At 45.4% G+C, this 12,611-nt stretch overlaps 1 protein-coding gene across 3 annotated transcripts in view; it reads left to right on the top strand.

Moving 5' to 3' along the window:
- The first annotated feature begins 2,852 nt into the window (after positions 1 to 2,852).
- Positions 2,853 to 12,611, top strand: part of EXT2 (exostosin glycosyltransferase 2) — a 73,144-nt gene continuing 63,385 nt past the window's right edge. Inside the window, exons 1-4 of one of the 3 annotated variants that reach the window (XM_035552141.2) lie at positions 2,853 to 3,010; positions 4,310 to 4,869; positions 5,040 to 5,129; positions 9,620 to 9,736. In XM_035552141.2, coding sequence (XP_035408034.1) covers positions 4,334 to 4,869; positions 5,040 to 5,129; positions 9,620 to 9,736 — 743 coding nt within the window. In that variant the 5' untranslated portion in view covers positions 2,853 to 3,010; positions 4,310 to 4,333. Of the gene's footprint in view, positions 3,011 to 3,084; positions 3,254 to 4,309; positions 4,870 to 5,039; positions 5,130 to 9,619; positions 9,737 to 12,611 lie in introns of those variants that run through there. The other 2 variants (XM_050710942.1, XM_035552142.2) reach the window with 2 other exon arrangements.

Raw genomic sequence — 12,611 nt, 5'->3', positions numbered from 1 at the left:
GGTTATAAATACTCTGCTTTTTGTCCTCAGTTTGCTGGGATCAGTTATTTTTAGTAACGAGCCAGTCGACCTTATCAAAATGGAGAATCAAAAATAGTCTGGAAAAACACCGCGAGGAAATGCTGTTTTTAGCAGCTCCGTCCCCTCGACGCTGCTGGCCAGCGAGGTGTGAGTGTGCTGCCCACGCACTGCAGGGAGCATGGTGAAACACGAGTGCCTCTGCACAGCGTGACAGCTGGGGGCTCTGGGGACAGGGGAAATACACCAAGAGCGTCTCAGTCTCCGTGCTTCTGCCACATTGGGGTTTCTTTGCAGGGAACGCTTGCTCAACTGCATCTCTTCACAGCTCACATCCTTCCATAGGAGCTATAGCAGCAGATACTTACATTTCTTTCTCCTTTCGGTTTGGGAAGGCAGTAAAATTGTCCTCAAGTTATGAGGTCAGGCATATTATTGCTGCCCAGTGCCACAGACCACGGTGCAGCACCACTGGAGGTGTGTGATGGCTCGAGAGGCTACAGCTGTGCAAGTAGCTGCTGGATGCAGTTTATTGCTCAGTCTAGTTGTAAACTCAGTGACATAAATGAGGATATCATTTAATTGTGGCATAAACTGAACTAGCGAGGTAAGGCAGTGCTCTGTCCGGTACAATATCCTGCTTTTTCTTACACCAGTGCCAAACTGCTTCGTTCAATCCAGTACCTGGATGATTGGTAGCAGCCATTAGCTGATGTTTCAGAAGTAAAATATGAGCTATGATTTTTACTTATGCTATGTCACGGGCTGAAAATAAGGTGGAAAAGATGTCCCCAAGCCATTTGTTTTCCCTTTCTTACTTGCCTTTTAATATGTTTTTTTTTTTTTATTACAAAGGAGTTTTCAGTATGTGCTGCTTCCAGCACTGGCTGCATCAGGTACCCCGCAACCTCACCTGCAGCTGCTTTGCATGCATGCAGACCCAGCATGGCAGGGCTCTGCGGTTGTTTCTTTCTGTTCTGTGCACTGATCGTCCCAGCAGAAAATACACGGTGCTGTATGCGACAGCAGGCGAATGTATGGCGTGATGGCAAGGCACTTAACAAATTCCCAGATGACCTCAAAAGGGTCAAATAAGGCAAGACACGAAGGGCGAAGCGAAGTGAGATAAAATATGCGATCTCCCTTGTACATTTATAAAAATTGATAGCCTGTTACCCAGATGCTGATGAATATTTTTACAAGCTATAAATGGCAACCTGCAGTCTAAAAATAGTGCTGTGCTGCAGACTTGTCTGGCTCAGCAGCATCACCGGAATACCAATAGGCTCCCTGATGTGGTTTCAGGGAAATCTCTATCAAAACAGGCTACGTCCTCCATTTTTTCTTGCTGTTTGGAAATAAAAGAGTTGATGCCACTTGCATTTCTTTCATTTTAAGCTCTTAAAAAAGTTGCGCTGCCTTCCAAATTTTCCTGCAGTGATGAAGCTGCCAGCAAGACTCTTTCAAGGTCCTAGCCCCAGCCAACATGCTGTGCCATCTTCCCGCTGGAGGATGGGATCAGGGAGGCAAGGAGGTGCCAGCAGGCGCTGCGGGGGCTGGATGTGGCACGGTGTTTGGGTGCCTGTCCTTGTCACACAGCTGGGCCGCGGTGGGCACCGCTGGGCAGGGAGACCCGCTGCCATTTTAAGCTGCTGGGTTAAAGGCCAGAGCGAGCTTGTGCCGGGGGTGAGGGGAAAGGCAGGAGGTGGCTGCTGGGCAGCTTTGCAGCCGGTGCCGTCGAGGTGAGGGGAGCTAACCCAGGGGGGTCTGTGTGGGGACGTGGCATGCCTGCTGTGTTCACCCATGTACATGTGGCGATGGTGCGCCTTGTCAACACCTGCTTTTTTGGAGTGAAACCGGTGCCTGTGATTGGAACAGTTGGAGTTTTGTGCCATGAATTTATCCTGCTGTCAGCAGGCACCCCTGAGGACAGCTGGGGAAAGGTTTCATAGAATCACCGAGTCATTAAGGTTGGAAAAGACCTCCAAGATCCTCTGGTCCAACCATCGCCCTACTACCGATATCACCCACTAGACCATGTCCCTAAGCACCATGTCCAACCTTTCCTTAAACACCCCCAGGGACGGTGACTCCACCACCTCCCTGGGCAACCCGTTCCAAAGCCTGACTGCTCTGTCTGGGAAGAAACGTCTCCTCATTTCCAACCTAAACCTCCCCTGGTGCAACATGAGGCCATTCCTTCTAGTCCTATCACCAGTTATCTGTGAGAAGAGGCCAACCCCCAGCTCCCCACACCTTCCTTTCAGGTAGTTGTAGAGAGCAATAAGGTCTCCCCTGAGCCTCCTCTTCTCCAGACTAAACAACCCCAGTTCCCTCAGCCGCTCCTCACAGGACTTGTGCTCCAGGTCCTTCACCAGCTTTGTAGCCCTTCTCTGGACATGCTCCAGGGCCTCGGTGTCCTTCTTGTACTGAGGGGCCCAAAGCTGAACACCGTGCTCGAGGTGTGGCCTCACCAGAGCAGAGCACAGGGGGACGATCACCGCCCTGGTCCTGCTGGCTGCACTATTCCCGATACAAGCCAGGACGCTGTTGGCCTTGTTGGCCACCGGGGCACACTGCCGGCTCATGTTCAGGCGAGCATTGACCAGCACCCCCAGATCCCGTTCCTCCGCGCAGCTTTCCAGCCACTCTGCCCGCCCAAGCCCTGGGCTGCCAGGAGAACACCGCCAGACCACCACCACCCCCGGCAGCGCCCCCAGCCCGGCGGCAGCTCGGGCAGCGCCGAGCCGCTGCGGCGGCGCCCTCCGGCCGCGGGAGGGCGGCCTCGGTGGCGGGGCTGCGGGGCGGCGCCGCTGCCGGCGGTCACCGAGCGGCTGAGGGGGGCCGCACGCGTGCGCAGCCCGGCGGGGCCAGCCCGGGCCGGGTCTCGGCGGGGCGGCGGAGGGCGGCGGGCGGCAGCGGAGAGCCCCGCGGGGCGGCCGCCGTCGGGCTGGCGGCGCGGGCGCTGGGGCCCGAGCGACTGCGGGCGGAGGTGAGTCGGGGCCGGCCCGGCGGCTGCGTGAGCGGCCCGGGGAGGGGAGGCGGGCGGGGCCGGGGGGGCTCTGGGAGCTGCCTCCGGAATCGGGGAATCGGGACGGGGACGGAAACTGACGAGAGCAGCTGGTAAGAGGACGGTTGTTAGTGTCGGGGGTTGCTCCGGTGCTGCCCTGTGGAAGCGCAGGCACTTCGGGGCTTAGCCGCCCTGTCCCGACAGCCCTTTGTTAAGAACTGCTACGTAAGTGTTACCCGGTGTTATTAAGACCACTTAATGCCATAACGGCACTTCTTTTATTTGTATTCGTTGTCTGCTGTGCGGTTGACTGTGTGACCCGCTTTCTTGCTCTTAAAGCGAAAAAACACCCTGTCTTTGTCCAAAACGTATAATTACACCATCCGCATTCTTCTTCGAGAAAGGAAACCTACCACCCTTAAAAGTGCCTGCTGTGGAGCACACGAGTTGGAGCTACAGCTTCTTTCTTAGTGCAGAGGCTTGAGCCGAGGGCCTCTGTGGCTTCCCAAGGCAGCAGGTACCAGCCCTTCGGTCCGTAGGTAAATGTGGCCGGCACCACGCTTCTGGGTGTAAGAGCTGGAAAGGTTACCCTACACTCACAGCAGCTGTGTGACGGTATTTTTGATACTTCATATTACATCGTGGTCTTCGCTGAAAAGTGGTAATCAGCCTACAGCGAACTGTTCTTTAAATGCTTTTCTTCATATGGCTGCCATTGCAACTCCTAGAGCATCCTCCCCCCCACCCAGGGCATATTAGCAAAGACCGCAAGTTATTTCCTTTTTCTTCCCAGATGTACTCTTGTATCATTGTGGTCGGATATGGTGGCCTCCTGTATAATTTGGTTAGAGAGGTGCTTGGCATTAGAAGCAATATCACAACCCCACATTCTGCGTGATGCCCCGGTACCAGCCCTTTGTGTGATAGCCAGGCTGCGTCTCTTCACTCACAGCTGAGCTGTGTGTTAATGTGTTGTATTACAGTAAACACCAAAAAAACATTCAGTTGTAGGTGGAGTGCCACCTGTGAGGACTCGTTCCCTTGTAACCAGGCCCAGCAGATCAGCTTCCTGTTGTCACAGCCAAGTGGCAGTCCCAACGTATTGGCCAGTTGCCATCATTTGCTTCGGTGGAACATGTGAGCGTCTGAAGGAATTTCGCTGTAAATCTGCTGAGGCAAAGAACCTGTCTGCAGTGGGTTAAGTGAACGATTCTCTGTACAGTGATAAGTATGCATCTCTTCCTGGGCTCAGCCTTAAACTTCTCTCTTTCTAACTTGCAGAGACAAGAGATAATTGATTCCATTATGTGTGCGTCGGCCAAATATAACACTCGGGGTCCAGCCCTCATCCCAAGAATGAAAACCAAGCATCGCATCTACTACATCACTCTCTTTTCCATAGTTCTGCTGGGCCTGATTGCCACAGGAATGTTCCAGTTCTGGCCTCACTCCATTGAGTCGTCCAATGACTGGACTGTTGAAAAACGCAGTGTCCATGATGTGCCTGTGGTCAAGCTTCCTGCTGATAGCCCCATTCCTGAGCGGGGAGACCTCAGCTGCAGGATGCACACCTGCTTTGATGTCTATCGATGTGGCTTCAATCCCAAAAACAAAATCAAGGTATACATCTACTCACTGAAAAAGTATGTGGATGAATACGGGACGTCAGTGAGCAATACCATTTCCAGGGAATACAACGAGCTGCTAACTGCCATCTCTGACAGTGAGTTCTACACTGACGATGTCAACCGGGCCTGCCTTTTTGTGCCGTCCATAGACGTCCTCAATCAGAACACGCTCCGCATCAAGGAGACAGCTCAGGCTTTGGCACAGTTATCCAGGTACATACAGAAACTTCAGTGTGGGAATTTGAAGAACCCAAGTGGAAAAAATTAAGGTTAATGATGGAGAGGAGGATTCAGTGAGTCAGTGCTAGAGCTAGATTTTGACAGAGCTTATTGTTTGTAGAGAGCACCTCTCTAATTATTGTCTGCTTTTTCTTTTGCTTTAGGTGGGATCGAGGCACAAATCACTTGCTCTTCAATATGCTGCCCGGAGGGCCACCGGACTATAACACTGCACTAGATGTTCCTAGGGATAGGTATGCGTTTTGCTGTATTTAAATGCATAGATCTGAGTTTAAATGCCATTGGAGAGGCAGCAAGCCCAGGAGTGCAGCTGATAGCAAAGGATGTGCTCCTTAGCCTTTACAAAACTGGAGTATGGCTTCATCTCCTCTCAAAAAAAGGGAAGTAGACGAGTCCCTGTCTCGTATAGGACAAGTTTTTCCTGCTGACAGATATCCTACAGCTTACTCTGTTCTTAATTTTACGAGGGATGTAATCTGCGGCATTTGTTTGTCTTGCCTCTTGGGCTTGCTGTAAGGATGGAGAATTTTCAATTTAGACTTGTATCTTGTGTTACCAACCTGAAGTCTTTACAGAATGTCTCATTTGATGCAAATTAGAAGTCATTAGTTTAGAAGCTGTTACTGAATATGATTCTACTGGGCTAGTGTACGTGTTTAGTTGTGCTGAGTTGGATCCCATGTACCCAGTCCCTCTCTTGAAGATCAAGGCTAGCTTTCTTCTGCTGAATGGTTTGTCAACAAAATCTTGCCCGAGATATAGGAGAGCTGCGAAGAATGTTGCATGCGTAGTGTATCTTGATTTCTTTGCACCGAAGGCATTGTAAAAGATCGTTCTTCAATGCCAGAACAGAACGTGTTTTTTCTGGACATGTTCAAAGAGTCTGTTTATTCTTCCTAATTACGTCACTGATTGTGAAGTAATGCTTTAGTTTTTGACTGTATGAAATGTTAGATGGAATGTTGGATGGATGGGTGTTATCCTGAAGAGGGCAGTCAAGCATTGTTCTGACGTAACCAAACCTGTTAATCTGTTAGTACGTACCTGTAGTCTTAAGATTTGTATTTCTTAACAAGAATTTTTTGACACTGTTCTGTTTAATGGAATGGACTGTTCTGGGACTGTGTAAAAAATATCAAACTCTTTTGGCAAACAGCTGTTGTCATAGCTTGCTGAACTGTTTTGCCCTGCGGCTGCACAATCGCTAGCTGTAATACAGTGGAGAGGCAATGACAGTGAATGCATGGGACTGAGAAAAGGTGGAAACTCATTTCTGTAGGCAGCCAACAATTCGACAGTACTAAGTGTAGTACAGATTCTGGTCACCGGAGCAAAGAGGCCTGAGTGCTGCAGTGTGTGGTTACAGTATGATTTTGGAGTCCTCTGGAGATCTTAGTTCATAGCTAACAGAGTAAGTGAACCAGGTTGCTTTCTTCATCTGAGTATGTCCACACGTTACTGAATGGGCACTTAAAGTGTGAAGGACGGTTGTTTGTAGTGTCGTGGGATGAGTGGCTGCGGGCCACAATAAAGATATGCCGGCAGAGTTTGGTGGTTTTTGAGTGACAGGTCTGAACGGTACTGGTACATCTCCGTAAGGACTCATATGCAGGATTTTGTGGATGTCTGGTGAAAAACACAGGTAATGTGTATGCAGTTTGCGCAGGGAATATGTTCCCTTCTCTGTTCAGCCCATACCTGATATCATACTGAATTGAACAGTAGTGGATGTTGGATATGATAGAATCATGTCCTGCTGATTTGCTGCAGAATAGTAATCCAGGCAAAGTAAGACCTTTTGCACGGGGAATTCAGTTATATAGTGTTTTTACACCTGTGAAAGACTTTAGATAAGTTTAGATAAGTTAGCACACTGACTGGTTGTTCGTTTATTAAGTCTTTAAATCTAATTTCCAGGAGACAGTGTAAAAGTGCTTTACTCCAATTATTTTGAAGATAGAAGTCTGCCTTGGGGGCATGGAGGCTATGTTGCTGGTATTAGCTGCCATAACGTATGTAATCTCCTGCCATAAACCTTAAAATATAAGCTCTTTGTTATTTGTTAATAAGCGGTATTGAATTTGGTATAACAGTGTGGATGAAGGGATTTCTTTCACTAAGCTACTCTGTAGCTGTAGGATTCAACATATGGACGAAGATGCTGCTTCTTTCTGCTTCGATTGATGAATTGGTTTCAGTGACTTGTGAGATTTGGCAGAAAACTGATGGCGATGGCAGCTGGGCAGAAACACTGAGAGCGCAGACCAGTTGGGGCACTTCCTGGAGAGAAAGAAGGATCAATACCTGAGAAGTGGTGAAAAGTTGCTTAGGAGCAGGCTTACTCCTCGTTGGTCAGTGCGATTTAAAGATTGTTCATCTTGACTACATTAGGAGTTAATATCTCTATTCCCTTAGTGCATCATACAACGAAAATCTGTGAGGAGTTATTTAAATGGTGTTGGTTCCCGGTGGGTTTGTGTAAGCAACGGTCTGCATGACACACACCTGCTTTCTCAAGGTTGATGAGGTGCTGTCATGTTTTCACCGGATCCAATTAAAACAATCTGGTTGTAGTTTCCCAATTAGGGGGTTATAAAAAGAGGAGAGAGGTATAAAGTGCAAGAACAGCAACACCCAAGCCAGTTTTTTTTTTCTTCCTCCCTGCTTGTTGTTGAATTGATGTGGATAAGCCCTGGAACATGCAACTTCGAGGGTGAGACCTAGTCATGATAGCACTGTACACGTAACGTGTACATGCCCCCACCAAAGAGGGGGAAGCACTGGAAAGGAACCCCAAATAAGCACTTAGAGCACAAATTCTCACTCGGCACGTGCTTGATTTATCATCCTGTTCTCAAGTTGATTTCTGCTCCTACAAATAGTTTGTGCTCTGTCTGGAGAGTAATAGAGCAAGTTGTTTTGATTTTGTAATTGTCGTCAAACTGAATTGCATCTGTAATCCAGAGCCTACAATTTTCAAAGAGCTTCTTAAATGACTTTTAGAACTGCCTGCTTGACTACTTGGGTGGAGTCACGTTTATGCCCAAATGTGATTGTGAAGTTGGGATGCTAAACAACCGTGCTGCAGTTCAGGGCAGGAAGTGAAGTATCCTGCGGCACATCTGAAGGGAGTTAAAGCAGGCAAAACATACTGGTGTTTAACCACGGTGTCATGTTCCAAGGGGAAAAGATAATCAGTCTTGCATGACAATTAAGTAGAGTAATAATCTATTATATAACAGCAGTGGAAAAACTGCTCTAAACACTATACTAGGGATTTAATTCAGTGGTAAGTGAAAAGTAGAGTATCTCCTAATAGGTTGTCAGCACGTCTGGCCTCATCTTGACTTGCTTCTGATGCATCTATTTTGATTACTGATGGGACGTGCCTGCTCCAGTCTGAACTGTGGCAATGTGCAAGCTTGACAATAAGACTGCTGGCTGTAATCACAGCTGCTGCAGTGGGTGCAGCTCCTCGAGATCCTTTCTGTAGTGCCTGGAGTAGTGGTGTATTGTGTTCTGCTTCTTCGCCTAGAAAATGAGAGAAGCTGCAACAGGAAAAATATTTTTCTGCATATTACTTTATATGGTAATTTAGGCAGACCCAGTATCCCAAGGGCAGTTTAAAGGATAGCCCACCCTGCTGTTTGGTGACAAAGGAGTAAAAGCACAGTCAGCTGTTCAAGAAGTCTCACTAAAGAAGCTGAATCTGAGCTTCTTTTGGAAATAGGATGGTGTGTTCGTTGTGCCACCTGGTCACTGGGGATGAAATGGTAACTGAAAAGCTGATGTCCTCTACTGGCATACTTCAAAGAAGCTAGATTCGGGACAGGAGATAACACACCTGTTTCTTTCAGCACTGCGGATGATGCATTGCTTTCTTCTGTTCACATTCTCTTCTGTGTTTTAAAGCTCATTGCTTCTGTGTAATAAAAGGTTGTCCTGTCTAGGAAAAGCCACAGACAATCAGGTTTGTCCCATTGCGAGGTTGAAATATGTCTTAATTTATCCATCCTTGATTATTCCCATGTTTTCTAGCACAGCAACCCAAGCTGCCCCTACTCTTGGAGATCAGTTTTGGAGCATATCAAATTCGCATTGCGTTGTGTTCTGCTTATAGCATTTTTTGTGTAATATAGAAACAAAATAAACTTTACTAGTTAGTGTGATCACCCTGAAAATACAGTACAAACAAGTCGTATTTGCCTGAGAACTCCTGAGAGTTGTTACAAGCTCCAAAAGCGCTGTATTATTTTATCTGGACTTGTACCTGGAGTAGAGCTTGTCTAACACTTCAAGCTGTGCTACATGCTGTTTTAGGGTAGACGTTAAGAAATACGTTAACTAGTATAAATAATTAAGAATGTATTTCTTTAAGTTAAAATTGACTTAGTATGTGTAAGCTTGCAAAAATGCAGGATGGTCATAATGACTGCAATAGATTCCATTTCCCTATAATAATGCAAAAACAGTTCTTTCCTCAGTGATCATATGCAATTGTAAACATTCCCTTGATGACCGGATCCAACCTGGCAGTAAGCCCAGTTCAGGAAAACCAAAGTGAATGTAAAAACTGCAGGGAAAATGCCACTGACAGAAGTTGAAGGAAAAACTGTTATCTCAGGTGCATCTTTTTGATGTTCTGGTAACGTTAATCAGTAAATACTGCTCTGAGTTGGAATGATCTACGTGCTCTCTTTATGGTCTTTCTTGTCTTTTTCAGGGCTCTGCTAGCTGGTGGAGGCTTCTCCACATGGACTTACCGGCAAGGCTACGATGTCAGTATTCCTGTTTACAGCCCTTTGTCTGGAGAAGTGGATCTGCCAGAAAGAGGACCTGGGTAAAGCAATCCCGATTAGTTGGGCAAAATATATTCAATATTGTGTTTAATATGGATGCTGATAAAATATAAATACAGCTGCCAGCTTGTTGTTGGGCTAGGGCAATTTTGTAAGAGTTGTTCTGCTCATGCATGGATCTTGCTATTAAAATGTACGACAGTTCCAATGCTAATAGCCTTGTCTAATCTGCCCAGGTGTGGTTTAGTGATGAACTGGGGACTTCTTTTGAGAGTTTCTTTTTTCCCCACGTCAGAAACTGAAGTGTGATAAATGATAGTCTGACAGGGTTTTAGGAGACCCGCTCCAGAAACTGAAGTGTGAAATATGATGGAGTGGCAATGTTTCTTGTGGCATTAGGCTCAATATGCCTAACGTATCAAGTCAGCTCACTGGAACTAAATAAAAATAGTTGTTATTGTGATTTTTTTTTTAATGTTTAGGTAAAGCAAGGCAGTAATTCAAAGTAATATAGATTCCCTGATAAATGATCTCTTCAGACAACTTATTTTACGATGCCTAAAAGCAAAGTAAGGGCAAGAGATTTCTATAGTAATGGTAAAAGCAGCATGCTGTACCTCCATTGTGACCTTTTAAGAGGTAAAGGGATCATGGGGAGCAGCATGTGTGCTTCAGGTAGTATCAGACAGTGCAAACTTCCAATATGTAACAGGAGAACAGGAGCAAGGATATGATATTTATCTCTGTATGTCTTACAGATACATTCTTTCTAAATCAGTTTAGATGTTTTTGTAGTTCTGAAGTCCTTTGAAAATGACATGGTAGAAGAGGTAGAAGGAGAAGCCTGGAAATAGAGCTCTGAAGAGAGGAAGTTCTTGCAGAAAGAATCTTAAGGAGGCTAGTGTGGTTAGCTTATGAAGCAGAAGAATGAGAGCTGACTTGTTTAGGTGAATAGTTACATCCAGAGATTTTAATACTGATGGTTTATTTATTTATTTATTTTACAAAGTACTGGAGTAAGACATACAAACAAAGAAAACACCATGATACTGTATTTGGAAGCAAAGTAAGACAAGTAGGACATGAAGCACTAATTTTATCGGGGAATGTAATTAGCCATTTAAAATGAGCTACTCTGGGAAATTGTGGTTTCTCTTATCCATTCGTGTCTTCAGAACAAGAATAGGAAGAAGTCCGGAAGACATCTTAATTGATTATGAAAGGTTGTTCTTTTCGTATTTCATAAGCCTTTAACTACACAGCTGAAAATGTTTCGCTGTAGCAAGGTCTTACCTGTGTTGTGGTTTAAAAGAAGATCAGGTTTGGAGGTGCAGAAGCTTTAGGTTCTTTCTTCTAACATCATCCTTTAGAGAATATGAATAATTAGAGTTGAAAACTGTGATTTGAAAGGGTGCTGCTAGTTACAGACCAAAAAAATTACTGTACTTTGGCTCGTTGTCTTCTCTGGTAAGGGTAGTGTTCTTGCTGTTGCTCTGTGCTGCTCCAAGTAAGGGATCGCAGTCAGTTACAGGACAGACCTGTGCAGCAGTGGTTTGCTTTAGTCACACATTTCACGATCCTGATTATGATACTCCTGGACCTGGCCGGTATAGGGGCATCTGTTTGAATCCCAGTGGATTCCTCATATATTTCAGGTATTATTTACAGTTAAACGCAGAGCGAGAGCATGCTTTGTATTTCTGTCTGGAAAGCATGAACATGATGATAGGCCTCAGCGTGTGTAGAATCTGCTGTAAAGAGAGATGCTATCATACTGTTCATGTCCGTGTAGTCAGATAAACGCTGCAGGACTCTGTGTTTCATGGGTGTGTTGTAGGTTCAGTGTTTTAATTTTTTTGTGAGGAGCAAACTAGTCTCCAGAGTACCATCTAGTGGCCAGTTAGCATTACTAATTGAAATGTAAAAGTTTGCTTTATGCAGAAAGGGTGTGACAAGGGAGCAGTGTTTGGAGTTCAGGCTTGATCGGGGTAAATTATTACTTTCCATTACACTAAAGCATTATTACCTGGTAGCTGCCCTGTGCTTTTTTTTTTTTTTTTAACAAGATTTGATCACTGGATTTGGATGTCATACGTTGATGACAGTTTAAAGGCAAAATTTGGTTTTAAACACAAACAATCCTGCACAATTCTTAGCTGGTTGTTTTTTGTCACTCGTGTAGCAGTATTTCCTTTTTTTAAGGCAAATCCTTTCTTGTTCCTCTTAAAGAGCTGAACTGAGGATTTTTGATTTATTCTCCTTTTTAGTTGAGTAGTTTAGATTATTTTACTTGCAACTCTGCTAGTAATGTGTATTCTATAAAGCTTTTGGTAGCAAGATGGTAGCAGCTGGAGACTTAGAAAAATAGAGTGTTTAAAAAAAATACTGTGTAAATCTTATCTGTTAATTGGATCAACTAAAGTGACCAGCAGGAAAATAAGTAAAAGAGGTGAGAAGAGCAGTGGGAAAGGTCTGACTTTATAAAGTGTGTGTTTGTGTGTGTTCTCAAAGACTGTAAATTAAAAATAGTATCACGTGGAGCAGAATTGGAATCCTAAGTGCAGGCCTCCTATTTCCTGTGTTCTTCTGGCTGAGTTGAGGGCAGGCTCTCACTATGTGTTCCCTTGAATGGGAAGCAGTGGAGTAGTCTGACTTATTTCATCTGTTTAAAAAAAAAAAAAAGTCAGTGAGCATGTTAAGACATGCTCTGTTTCGTCATTAACAAAACTCACTTTTTAAAGCTGTGAGCATCTAATTTGAGACTCCATTCCTGTGTGTTTTACTTCCAGTGCTAATTCATGTCTTGAAATACTTCAGTGTTAAAGCACATCTTGAATATGCATATTTCTGGGGCATGGTAGGAGTTGAGAGTGAGTAGGCTACTGAGCCTTCCTCATTGTCCTGGAAGTGTTGCCT

The sequence above is a fragment of the Cygnus atratus genome, chromosome 5 (assembly GCF_013377495.2).
Source record: "Cygnus atratus isolate AKBS03 ecotype Queensland, Australia chromosome 5, CAtr_DNAZoo_HiC_assembly, whole genome shotgun sequence".
NCBI lineage: Eukaryota > Metazoa > Chordata > Aves > Anseriformes > Anatidae > Cygnus > Cygnus atratus.
This window is presented reverse-complemented; position numbering and strand designations above follow the sequence as displayed.